At 39.2% G+C, this 12385-nt stretch overlaps 3 protein-coding genes across 3 annotated transcripts in view; all 3 read right to left on the bottom strand.

The window, feature by feature from the left end:
• LOC133983371 (F-actin-uncapping protein LRRC16A-like) overlaps positions 1 to 3102 on the bottom strand; it is a 66325-nt gene extending 63223 nt beyond the window's left edge. The window contains exon 1 of the mRNA XM_062422438.1: positions 3063 to 3102. Within this exon, the coding sequence (XP_062278422.1) occupies positions 3063 to 3102 (40 nt within the window). The remainder of the gene's footprint in view (positions 1 to 3062) is intronic.
• A 1160-nt stretch (positions 3103 to 4262) lies between these two features.
• On the bottom strand, positions 4263 to 7146 carry LOC133983734 (tumor necrosis factor receptor superfamily member 11B-like). The gene is made up of 5 exons (XM_062422910.1): positions 7139 to 7146; positions 5846 to 6236; positions 5357 to 5536; positions 5122 to 5203; positions 4263 to 4936 (listed from the first exon to the last, which is right to left on the bottom strand). The coding sequence occupies exons 1-5, from the start codon at positions 7139 to 7141 to the stop codon at positions 4717 to 4719; spliced, it is 876 nt and encodes a 291-aa protein (XP_062278894.1). The 5' UTR covers positions 7142 to 7146; the 3' UTR covers positions 4263 to 4716.
• A 3051-nt stretch (positions 7147 to 10197) lies between these two features.
• LOC133983290 (tumor necrosis factor receptor superfamily member 11B-like) overlaps positions 10198 to 12385 on the bottom strand; it is a 34126-nt gene continuing 31938 nt past the window's right edge. Inside the window, exons 6-7 of the mRNA XM_062422326.1 lie at positions 10769 to 10993; positions 10198 to 10675 (exon numbers count right to left, since the gene is read on the bottom strand). Of these exons, the coding sequence (XP_062278310.1) occupies positions 10281 to 10675; positions 10769 to 10993 (620 nt within the window). The 3' untranslated portion in view covers positions 10198 to 10280. The remainder of the gene's footprint in view (positions 10676 to 10768; positions 10994 to 12385) is intronic.

Below are 12385 nucleotides of genomic sequence, written 5' to 3'. Positions count from 1 at the left end.
GCTACTCATACGCCCACCACACAGCAGCTGATGTAGCCTGCGTGCACGTGTCGGAGACAGAGAGGGATTCTATGTGTGTACATCTGTGCTGGCATGCATACATCTTCGCCTGCAGTTTTCCTCAAACCATTATCAAATCAAAGTGGAACAAATAATTAGGCAAAGTGCAAAAAGGTTAAAAGGGTAACCGAGCATGTGCACCATTTCCTACAACAGCAGAGACACCCAATAAGTCAGAGATGTCTAAAGTGGGTCTCTACGCAACATGAGACCTTGCATGTTTTAATGAGCCTGTGTCGTTTTGGTACAGGAAGAGAAAAGGCTCCTCACAGACACACATTCACATATCATTTTTCTGCTAATTCCATTTTTCTGCTAATTAATCCAAACTGTGACAGTGGTGGAAACTTGGGGAGCAAGCTCTGCTGCGGTTTGTATTGATCAATTAAGGCACGTGCACTATGTCTCACTATGATGAATTTCAATAACGACTTGTGTGGAAAGAGGTGAGGAAAATAGGAGACCTATGGCCTTGTAACAGCTCAAACACACAACTAACAAGCCTATAAAGCCACTCTATTTATTGAGCCTGGGCAAATCCAGATTTGTCTCTTGATGATGTCACAGATTAGATCCCTGGTTTTTAGCTGCCAGCTCTAAAGAGTTGGTGACATCAACATTGTTTGCAGTGTTTGAAATCATATGTTACATATGAGATACTATTAGCTGTAGAATATGGGATAAACTAATATGAACAAATTAAGATGAATATAAATCAGAAAAATTCACAAGAAGTTGTTTTATGTGGCATCATCTATCATTAATAATAGCAAAGCATGTTATTGTTTTTAAGAACAGCTAACATCGGTTTTCTCAGACTCCCTCAAAAGCACCCTTAAACTCACTGAGACGACGACCAAATTGTTCAACATAATCAAGGTTGCTTTGCTTTGCCATCTTCCTCCATCTGACCCTCTTATCCTCAAGTTAGCATGTGTCTCACAGACAGGAACCAGTCTACAGGCAGAAATAAAGCATGTAAGCATCCTTAGCACAACACATCCCCGTTTCTCCTGCTTTGACACAGCATGACACCGCTAACGGCAAAGGTGTTGCTCTGTCTGCCTGGTGATGAGCTCTGATGAGTAAGTAATTGCTTTGTAACATTACAGGAGTACAAGTGTTTCTTAGGTATCATATAAATACATGATTCAAAATATTTGGGGTCTGTTTTCCTTAGTGTTGAAGCATATTCCAATGAGAAAACCTTGGCCCACAAACACGGTTTCTAAATGCGTGCACTTCACTGATTCATGCTGGTTCCTGGAAAGCAGTTATGTTCGTTTTGCATCTTCAGTTAAAAGGACGATGTAGCATTTTATGATTTTACCTAATGATGGTTATGTCTGCAGCATAATGCTGACACTCCTTGTATGTGCAGAATGCCAAGAGTGACCCTGCATGATGCTGAATCACCAGCACCAGTGAATGTTTCAAGCAATGGCTGGTTATACACTAATCCAGACAACAGCACAGAACCATGACAAACCAAATTCCTTATGTTAAGTGTTCACTGTTGGGCAGTTGCGTCAACTAAAATCAGGAATGTTTCCGATGAGATCAGGTGAAAATGCAGAGAATAGATGCAGACAACTTGGACACTTGACGTCTGAGAGAGACCATATTATTAAAAAACAAACTATGTCTTCAGGTTCGGTGGGCTAAATCTGTTTAGATTTGTGATACAGGTAACGGATAGCATGGTAAATGCTACACACAGATGGATCAGTCAGTTTAGATTCTAGCTCAAATCCCAAACATATAACAAATATGTCATACAACTGAATTTGTGGGAGAGGCATTTAAAATGATGCACAAGTGTGGAGTTTGAATATTTCAGTAAAGAAGTGAAAGATGCTGATACCGACTGATACTGTCACACAGAGTTGTTGCTTTTAATAAGCTTAATTATTTAACAGGCAAACTAATACCAGATGTTAGCAGGTAAAGGGGGGACCTATGCATCATTTTAACATTACAGGTGCTGAAATTCTCAAATCAAACTGAAAAAAGTAACATATTTTTATCAACAACTTAAATTTATCAACAACTCAATCAACAAAAACCTACATATGACATTTGTGAGGGTTTAAGGATATAAACGATACCACAGATTCTGTTAATAGAGTAAAAGAAGTGACCGTCTGGATGAATATTCTGTGACTCAGAAAATGAACACACATTTGGCCAAGTCACTACAACATTTTCCTATACACCTCATCTACATTGTGCACTAATTCCTCGTTTAAAGAAGAAATAAAGGAACATTGCATGCTTGTGTGTATCAATGAGAAATCCAGAGAGAGAGAGACAGAGCTTGTGCTTGTCCAACATTGCACTGAGGTGTCAAAAACTGAGCCACTTCGCCAAACAAAGAGACCCAGAGCTGAAGCCAAACAGCCTGCAGGACTGGTAGGTATGTCTACAATCAGTACAAATACTGAGAGACATGGTAGATTTTGCAGGGAAGGGCAGAGTGTATTAAAAACTGCAGACTATGAGTGATACATGGTTACTGTGGGGAGAAAATAACCCTGTAACTTATGTCCACAGGGATGACAGGCTTCTAAACTATTTGGGGTTTCATCTGTAGTCCACATCACATCCTCTGTACAGGCAGCTTGATCATCAACAGTGGAACCTCATGTGTAAACAGCTTCAAGCTAAAGCATTTACATTGTCTGGTCTGATTATAGTAATGTCTGTTTTGGGGAAATAGAAAATAGTATTTGGTCAGGGATACTAATTATCACAGTAAAAACAGAGGACAATGGTTGGATATTTGTAATATCAGAGACAATAACTCCACTATTGTCTGCTATCTCAGCACAATGAGTGGCTGTACAGTGTGGATAGGACATAATACATTGTAAAACATGTCAGTAACACTGATGAGCACATGCACACTGTGAGCTCCTATGAGGCATATGATAAAGGACAGTATCAGTGATTCAGTGTTCAGTCTGGACACATGGCTACAAATAATCCGTGTCTCTTCTTACCCAGAAGCTCTTTAGGGACCTCTGACACTTCCTCGCTCATTTTGCTGAAGATAATATCCCAAAACGAGGAGAACAGTTCAGTCAACACATCGAGAAGCCTCCAAATTTGAGGAAACAAGGAGCAAGGGAGAGAGAGAGAATGAGAGAGAGAGTCAGAGTCAGGTGGTGCCGTTTCTCCCGGTTACATGCTTCTCTCCTCGCGCTGTGTCCCGGACAATGTATCCGCGTTTATTTTGGGAGCATCTCTTTTCGGTTAAACCAGCGCGGGTTTAAGAGGTTGTATGCTGGCGAAAAGGGTAGGGAAAAAAACGATTAGCGTCTCCTTAAGATCATGTTGAAACCCAGCAGCCTCTGCGCTTCAGAGGAATGAAAAGACCACCTCTAGCGCACATCCTCTCTGGACGGGGCCCTACAGTAAAGCTGTCGGTAATACAGGACCAGCCAATAGTGGAAACCGGGGCCCCTCCCCGCGCGGTGATGCGACAGTGAGGGAGCAGATGCGATGCCCGGGCGGTGTGGCGTGGCAAGAGGGGGGCGGTGGTGCTGGTGTCAGCCAGATATTAATGAGCAGGGTGCAACAACGGTCTACAAGCTGGGAACCAGGGACCCCTAGCGGTTCTCGAGGAGTGCCACTGAATCACCTCCTCGATCCAATGTGTCTACTGCATCACAGCATGTCGTTTCAGTCTGTAATCTGAATACATTTAATACAACTCTGAATGGATAATATAGCAATGTAGGCCTACTAGACTAGGCTATAGCTAATAAGGTCACTATAAAGTCAAGACTAGAAGCATAAATACACAAATCCCGAGGGGAATATTATGGGAATGTTTCACTGAATGGAGCACAGCCCCGAGGCCAACCATACACTTTAATAATTGAATTTGATTAAATATAAAAATAAAGTAAAATAAAATAGAAAATAACAAACATACAGCTGTAGGCTACCTAATGGGAAAATGCATCAAGACGATTAAAAGGTTTCAAATTTACTACGCTGCAAATATGTATGAAATTACAAAATATTATGAATGCAGAGTTGGGAAAGGTAACCTTTTGACATGTTCTACACCCCATATAAGGTTTTTCTCTACAGTGATCAAGCGTTTAACGAGTGAAGGTGGCGACATCTTGTGGTTATTTTGTTCAACTGCATGGTCTCATTTAAAACATGTATTTTATTTAACTTCTGCACATCAAGTTTACAGTTTAATATCAAAGATTTTTACAGAATTCCATACATTTCCAGAAAAAAATATTAATTTATTATCTTTATTATCTATTAAGTAATTCATTTTCATATCAAATATATAACAAAACAAAACAGTGTATCGACTTGATCTATCTATGTAAACTAATTTATTTTCAAAACATTAGGATAACGCACATTCACTTGTTATAGAGAAGCCTTTCTGAAAGGAAAACATCCATCACAAACCTGTAAGAATGTTCATTACAACATCTCATGTGTAAATAAGTAATATTTTCTATGATGACAATCTTTGAGGTAATGCATGTTCTGTTAGTTAACGGGCAAATGAAAAATATATTAAAATACTTGTTTTCAAATGGAAACAAAAATTGCTTATTCCAGACAAAGAGGTACTGTATAAGTTTTACTCCCATGGACTCTGACAGTCGTTTGAGTATGTCAGAGAGATAAACTACAATTTGTTGTTTGCTCAATCTCCTTAAGACTCTTCTCCAGCTTTTCTGCCATGGAGTTGCACTGTACAGCCTTCAGCATCTCCGGCAGGTTTTTCACCGTCTCTGCTGGAGCCTGCTTCAGCCACTCTTTGATCTCATCCAGGAGAGGACCTCTAGACAGACTGCCAGTGTTGCACCCCTCCTCTCCAGACTTATGTATGTACCTGTTGGAGGGAAGTTATGCTTAATGTGCATCTGTGTTTTAAGTGAATTGACAGGTGAGGGCAGCTAAGGAATATGCAAGAAGAGGAAAGAAGAGTGATACAAATTCATTGCAGGCAAGAATTGGGTGTTTTTTATGAACTACTTGACTGTTTTTTGACTACGGATTATAAGACTGTTGGCTCACCTGCTGACAAATTTCCTCAGTTTTCCCACACGCATCCTGTGCATACTAAAGCATTTTGAGGAGATTGCCCGGAGTGTCTCACCTGGAGAGGAAAATCAATAAACCCATGGTTTGAATGATGAATTCCACACTTTGCTGTTTTATCTGTTTGTTAAACATCCATGCAGAGAGAATTGAATTCAGTTTGTAAAAATGTACCGTACACAGACAGACAGGTCACAGGTCACATACTAACCTCCATTTGCAAGATCCTGGCAAGAGCCACACACTGTGTCTTGGTAAATTGTGCTGGGGAGGAGCACAATCTGCCCGTGTGCGCATTCCTGCTGTTTTACGCATGGCTCCAGCGCGGAGGACGAATTGGAGAAGTAGCCATCGGAACACGTTTCGCAGACAGTGTTATTCTGAGATGTACCTGAAGTAGACGACGGTTAATGTTTGGTTAATTACAGCCTTTTAAGTTACTGCGGTGCCTCTGGAGACACCATGTGCCGTGCTATATCAGTGGAGTTGCCATGGACTTTGGAAACTTATCCTTTAATTTGGAAAACACTTGTTACTCCTACTAATATACATTGTTGAGTGACTGGTACATTGTTTATAGTGCTGTTATTTATATAAGGACTGACACATTTAGAAACGACACTCTATAGTAGTGCAGTATATTACTTTGAAGAAAATCGATGACAGAGATATATCTCAGTTTATAGGTGATCAGCCCTACCTTTCGTTTGAACGCCGTATCCGGGCCCGCATTCCAAGTGTCTCATACAGAAGTCATTTGTCCAGTAGAAGCCCTCTTTGCACCGACAGACCCTGTTGCTCACCGCTGAGCACTCTTTCTCCACCTCCATGTTCCCCAAGCAGAGGTTGTTACAGTAGAGACACCGGGGCAGGTAGTTCCACAGCTCGGTATAGTGGTTTTCCCTGCACTGCTTGCATTGGGTGGATTTGGTGGTGGTGCAGTGAGCCGTCATGTGAGTGCCTGGTGGACACTTGTCGCAGAGGAGGGTTTTCCCAGTGAGATGGTCTGTATGCTCATACTTGGGAGCGACTTCCCCCGCAGAGGCACCACAGAGGATATCAGAGAGCAGGACCAGTGCCGGTAAGAGCAGCTGAGGAGAGGATCGTGGTTTTACTATTATTACTGTACCATTAGCACTACTGCTTCTTTGTTGTTACTCTTTCATACACTAATATCACAACTTAATTGTATTGTATGAATGAAGAATACCACAGAAATGTAAATTGATACTAGAGATAAATAAACACGTGTGCGTGTGTGTGTTTGGGTCATACTCTATTTGGATTGCCCAGTAACTAACCCTGCCATTGAGTTTGTTCAGCACCTTTTCTGTGTGAATCTCAGCAATATAATTGTGTAAAATATTGTAAATATGCCAGTTTTAAAATATGCACATATAAGGAATAAATTAACTGTAAAGGTGTTTCTCGATTTCATGCACTCACTGTAAGTAATTGTGGCACTGGATTAGGCACATGTGTCACAGCGTTTTACAGCTGCACCATTTGATGCTACTGCTGTTAACTGTAATAACAAACAATAGTTTTTCAAGATTTCTTTTTATCAGTACACTGCAGCTGCTTTGTTATATACTCTGACATAAATGTATCTGTCTGTATTCATTTTCAGCCAAAAACTAGCTAAAAACTATGAACCAGGTGTGTACAGTATAAAAACACATACTTATATAAAGTGCTGGCATCAGTTGCAGGTCAAATACAATATGACATATGTTACAAGTGCCTGATAGGAGTGATTCATTTTCACAATCATTTTGAATTTAAATCATACAGATTTCTCAGCTATTTTCTTATAATAAAATATTTACCCTTTGGTGACATGCAGTTAGATTGCTTGAGAATTTATCCAAACCATTAATGCCTCTGTATTCGACTCAAACTTGACTAATTCCTCTATTATTTTCATCAAACGCCATCTAAAGTCTCTGCTTTCTATAATCTTGAACAGCATATTGTAGTACAGGATACTCACCATGCTGATGGTGTGCATGTCGTCACTTCTGTTGAAGAGGGTTTGACAGTAGGATCAGGCCTACTTTATAGCTCACAGCAGGGGAACTTCATTTGTGTGGGTGTTATGTTACGGATAATGAAGAGTAAAAGGTCAGACCACTTCCTTTTCTATAGGATGAGTTACATTTTTTGACATGAAAGCTTAACCATGGTGATAATAAAAACACGTAGGAAGTATTATGATAAGGGTCACTTATGTATTAGTATCAGAGCAATATGACCTCTGAAATGTCACAAAAGTAGTAGTCTGAAACTTTAAGAAAATGGCGTGAACACCAATTTTCTCATGCCTACGTTGAATGTTAAAAATCTTTTACAGCAGAAACTTGAAATTTTTAATATACTGTAATTGAACTGCATACAATTTGTATTAATCATGTAATAAATAAGCATTATTCTCAGGTCATGCACATCATCATGTGACTTGTGTTTAAATGAGAGGGAACAAATATTTTTGGAGGGTTTTCCACTTGCTCTATGTTGAAAAAGCGTAAAATGCAGTTTATAGTGCGTATAGTACAATTCAGTTTTTCCTTTGAAACATGTCAGCCACCCATGAGTCAAAGGTATGACAAGTGCTGATTGAGCAAATGGAGATGCATTGCTTTATAATACAGTGATGAGTCAAACAACTACAGTAGCTACATGCCTCTCATGTCATGTTTCTGCAGAATTGGATTGCATTTACAGTGCATCCAGAAAGTATTCACACCAATCAATCATCAATCTACACACAATGGGGTATTGTGTGTAGATTGATGAGAAAAAAAGGAATTTAATCCATTTTGGAATAAGGCTGTAACATAACAAAATGTGGGGAAAGTGAAGGGGTGTGAATACTTTCCAGATGCACTGTATTTATTAGCTTTGCGGAGCTTTCAACCGCATCTGACTGATGTTAACTGTTTAAGCCTATGAGATGCAGATGGAAGCCCTGAAAATCTACCAGAAAAACTAGAGGACCTTTGAGCTTAGAATATAAATATATATTTTTACACAAACTGTTACCTACTACTAATATACTGATCTTGTGTACAACAATATAATTGTGTAGGGCTGTGCCTTAACACAAAGCAATACAAGGAGTTTGCCTAAAATAAACCAAACTATTATTTAAATATGAAAATAAGAATTGTCAATAATAAACGTTTGTCACTCAGTCTTTTTTGTGGGTCATTTTGTCACAATTCGCTGTTTCTTGCTATTTAAAACCCTGCAAATTTAATTAAAACCCTTAAACAGGCAACGTGCACCAGGAGATAATGAGTATAAGTGAATATATGTCAATATATGACATATGTCAAATCCTAGAATAAAAGTGTCCCAACACACCCTCACATAACAATATGAAACAGGAATGTGCGACATGAAGATATAAAGTATTGCTAGTCCTACCATGAGATGATGCCTTACTGAGGCAGTTTTCCCATAAACGTCTCTCTGGGTTAATTATAGCACTGTGGGGAATGTTGCAAATCAATAATTAGGACTGATTTATTATCATATTGAATTTTATATGGTTTTGGTATCGATGTGATGTTGACGTGTTGTATTGGAATCACCAGACAATCCTGCCTGCACGTAGTTTAGACAGCATGTGGGCAACAAAATCGTCATGGCAACAACATGTCAACATCTCTGTACTGCGTACAGGAGCTTTCCCCATTCAAAATGCTAATGAGCTACTCTGAGAGCTCAACATGAATGAACATCCTCTGATACAGATCTAAATGACTAACAGATGACATGTAGATTCATCACTAAGATGTTCAAATATATTCAGACAAAAAGATGAAAGTAGTCCCAGGTGATGGCTGGTCACATGTGTAAGTGGAAAAGTTGATAGTGGCTGCTGGTAGTCTGCCAAGTTTCTACTAGCTGATGTTGCTTTTTAACATAAAAAGAGTTATAAAAGGCTATACAGGACAAAAGTAAAAGCGTGACAGAAAGAAATACAACCTGTTTAGAGTTCCAGTCACAGCAAAAAAAGCCCAAAGTTAATCTATTCAGTTGCCACTTGCTTTTTTTTATGAAGAATTAATGCATTTTTACGAACTGATTTTAATCAAATCATTTGACATTAGTGTTCACAAGTTACACAAGCTTAAAGAGAACAAGTCAGGCATATATACAATACAGATCATACACTTAATAATATAAAGTGATAAAACAAAATATAAAACACATATCACTTCATGAACTTGCAGCATTTGGAATCCAGTATTTTTCTGATAAAGTCATAAACACAAAGCCTTTACATATTCAGAAAGTAAAATTATTCTTTAAATAGAACACAATTGCACTCCTTTGTACATTCATAAAGCTGACAATTTCAAAAAAATCAGATGAGCTTTACTTGCCAGCAGTCCAGAACAAACCAACAAACAAAGGGAAACTGTAGAAAATACATGTATTTCATTATGAAACCAAATCCTTCCTCTCAAACAGCGAGAAAGCAATAATAATAAAAACACAAAACTCTGCCAGCCCTTCTTCCATAAAATAGTGTGCTATTTACATATTAAATAGTTATTTATTTTTCACAGACTCCGGTCAAAAAGTTCCCAGGAAACATTTTTTTTTTTACTTTTTGGAATGGTTTTCCTGGAACACACAGATGTGTGATGGATTATTTTTTTCATCTAAGCCTTATTTGATTCATCACTGAAGACCGAGGGTGGGTATAAAGTTATTAACAAACCTTGTTACCATTTTACCACTAATAATGAAAACATCTTTATTGTGGCTAAGGGTTTTGATGGGTGTGTTGTTGTTTTTTTTTGTTTTTTTGTTTTTTCTGTTGCCCTTTTTCCGACAAAACACCTCCAGGCACTTCATATTGTATTGCATAGCTTGATATCATTTGGTGACATCCTAAAGTCCTGATGTTGTAGTGTGACCTATATCTGTAACCCTTTCACATACAGTACCAGTCAAAAAATTGGACACACTTTCTCATTCATTTGAATGAGATAGTATGTCCAAACATTTGACTGGTACTGTATATCTATCCCCCTGCTCATTGTGTGTCTCTTCTTGTGTTCACTATTTGACAATGCATTAGTGTCTGCACATATTATTCCTGTCTCTACATAATTTCCTTATTCATTTAATGGCTTGTGAGTTTTAAAACACAACTCATCCTGCAGCATACTAACAAACATCTTTTCATACATCTTGGGTGCAGAGGTGCTTCCTATGATGCGGCTGATCTTCTTCAGGCCTTTTAGCAGATAGCGTGGTGCCCCCTGGCTGCGCAGGACCCTCAGACTGTGAGATAGACCTTTAGCTAGATCCAGGTCATAGTTAGCGGTCTTCCAGAGATGAAGAAGCTGCAGGATGTACTGCCTGGGCAGGCAAGTGGAGACCACGGCCTGGACGTCCTCCTGATGAACTTTAACCCCTGGCAGGCTGTTGGTCACCTTCAGAAGATCATCCAAGGTTAGGTTCTTAAGGTCGTTGCAGCGGGAGACCTTCCTTTCACAGTGGTTCACACCTGCAGAGACATGGTACACTATTAATACTGCATAACTGGCTGAAAAATAAAACTAAACTAAAACGTAAGAAGAGCAGTGTCCCCTGTCAGTACCTTGTATGATGCCATACAGCTTGTCCTGGTCTTTGTTCTGCTCCCTCCAAAGACGCAGCAACTGGAGAACTTGCTGCTGGGGAGAACAGGCCTTCTTCAGCCTCTCCAGGCTCTTGCGGTCCACCCTTCGCCCCGGAAGACTCTCCAAAAGGCGTTCCAGGGGCACTGAGGACAGTCGCAGTGAGGCAAGTGACTGGAAGACTGCCTCCTCACACAGGGTCACATCTGGAAAGAAGAGACAAAAAAGAGAGTGAGGGTTAAAATCAAAATGCATGATAGTGAAAGATTGTTGATTACTTGAAAAGAATGTTGAAACAAATTGATGCAGTGTTTCTACAGTTGCTAAGAACTATATTTCTGGTTGAGGCTCAAGTGAGAAACATCTTGGACAAAAAGTTTAAATATTTCCCATCTGTTATAGCCAGTCATCTTAAAAGATATGTACACATTTTTCAAGTCTTGGACTTGGTTAGATGTTGTATGATTAGCTTCAGCTAAACTCTGGAATGCATTTTTGCAATATAATAGGACTTTTTCATCACATTCAAATTGATTTAAGTACGTAAGAGATATTTGCAGCCAGCATAGACAGAAAGAACAATTACAGCAACCAATTATGCTTTCCATGTTCATATACAAATGGCGAACAAGTATTGTTTTGAGATAGATGTGAAACACTTAATGGAGGTTAACGCCATTGACCAGACTGACTGAACATTTTGCACTTAAGTTCTATCAAAATGTGTTCCTTACAGAGATTTCTCTCCTTTTACACAGGTGATGTATACATTCTTATTACTGTTTGGTTTCCAGGAGGAATCCCATCAATCTGCTTTTGTTTATATGTGTGTGTGCGTGTGTCTGTGCGTGTGTTTGTGTGTGTGTGTGTGTGTGTGTGTGTGTGTGTGTGTGTGCGTGCGTGTGTGTGTGTGTGTGTGTGTGTGTGTGTGTGTGTGTGTGTGTGTGTGTGTGTGTGTGTGTGTGTGTGTGTGTGTATTTAGAGTGTTGGCACGTAGCTCGACCACAACAGAAATAAGCATTTCCTCTCTCTCTGTTCTCCATTGACAGCACAGAGTACCACCATTGATATATGACTAGCCAAACCAAACTAAGCCCTTGTGGGCTGATTTGCATGAGAGCAGCCAGAGCTGCATGGCGAAATGATGCAAATTGAGGTGAGCTGTGGTGAAATGTGCTGCACATTTTTTTGCTGAGCTTCACTACACCACAGATACGCCAACATTATTTCGTCATTACATGCCTTGCATTTTTGCAAGCTAAGGTCTCCTGATTACATCAAGTCTTCCTTATAAGGCAAAAGTATTTTGGTGAAGAGCAATTTATTTTTTTCAAATTAGGGAAACTTTGATAAGATCAGTTGTAGTCAGAACATTCAAAGCTGAAGATTATGTGAAACTGTCATGACATCACCTCTTTCATACAATTATGAAGCATTCCTGTATTTATGTATGTGTGAAACTGATTGAACTGCTGAACAGCAGTGAGACACATCGTTGAACATGATAAGAAGGTTTAGTAAACTGGTATCAATGTAGCATGAGTGACTTTAATGTAAAGAGGACATTAAACTTGTTTATTTGATGTCTGGATGACGTA

Source organism: Scomber scombrus, chromosome 7 (assembly GCF_963691925.1).
Source record: "Scomber scombrus chromosome 7, fScoSco1.1, whole genome shotgun sequence".
Taxonomy (NCBI): Eukaryota; Metazoa; Chordata; class Actinopteri; order Scombriformes; family Scombridae; genus Scomber; species Scomber scombrus.
Note: the sequence above shows the minus strand (reverse complement) of the source record. Positions and strands in the feature narration are given on the sequence as shown.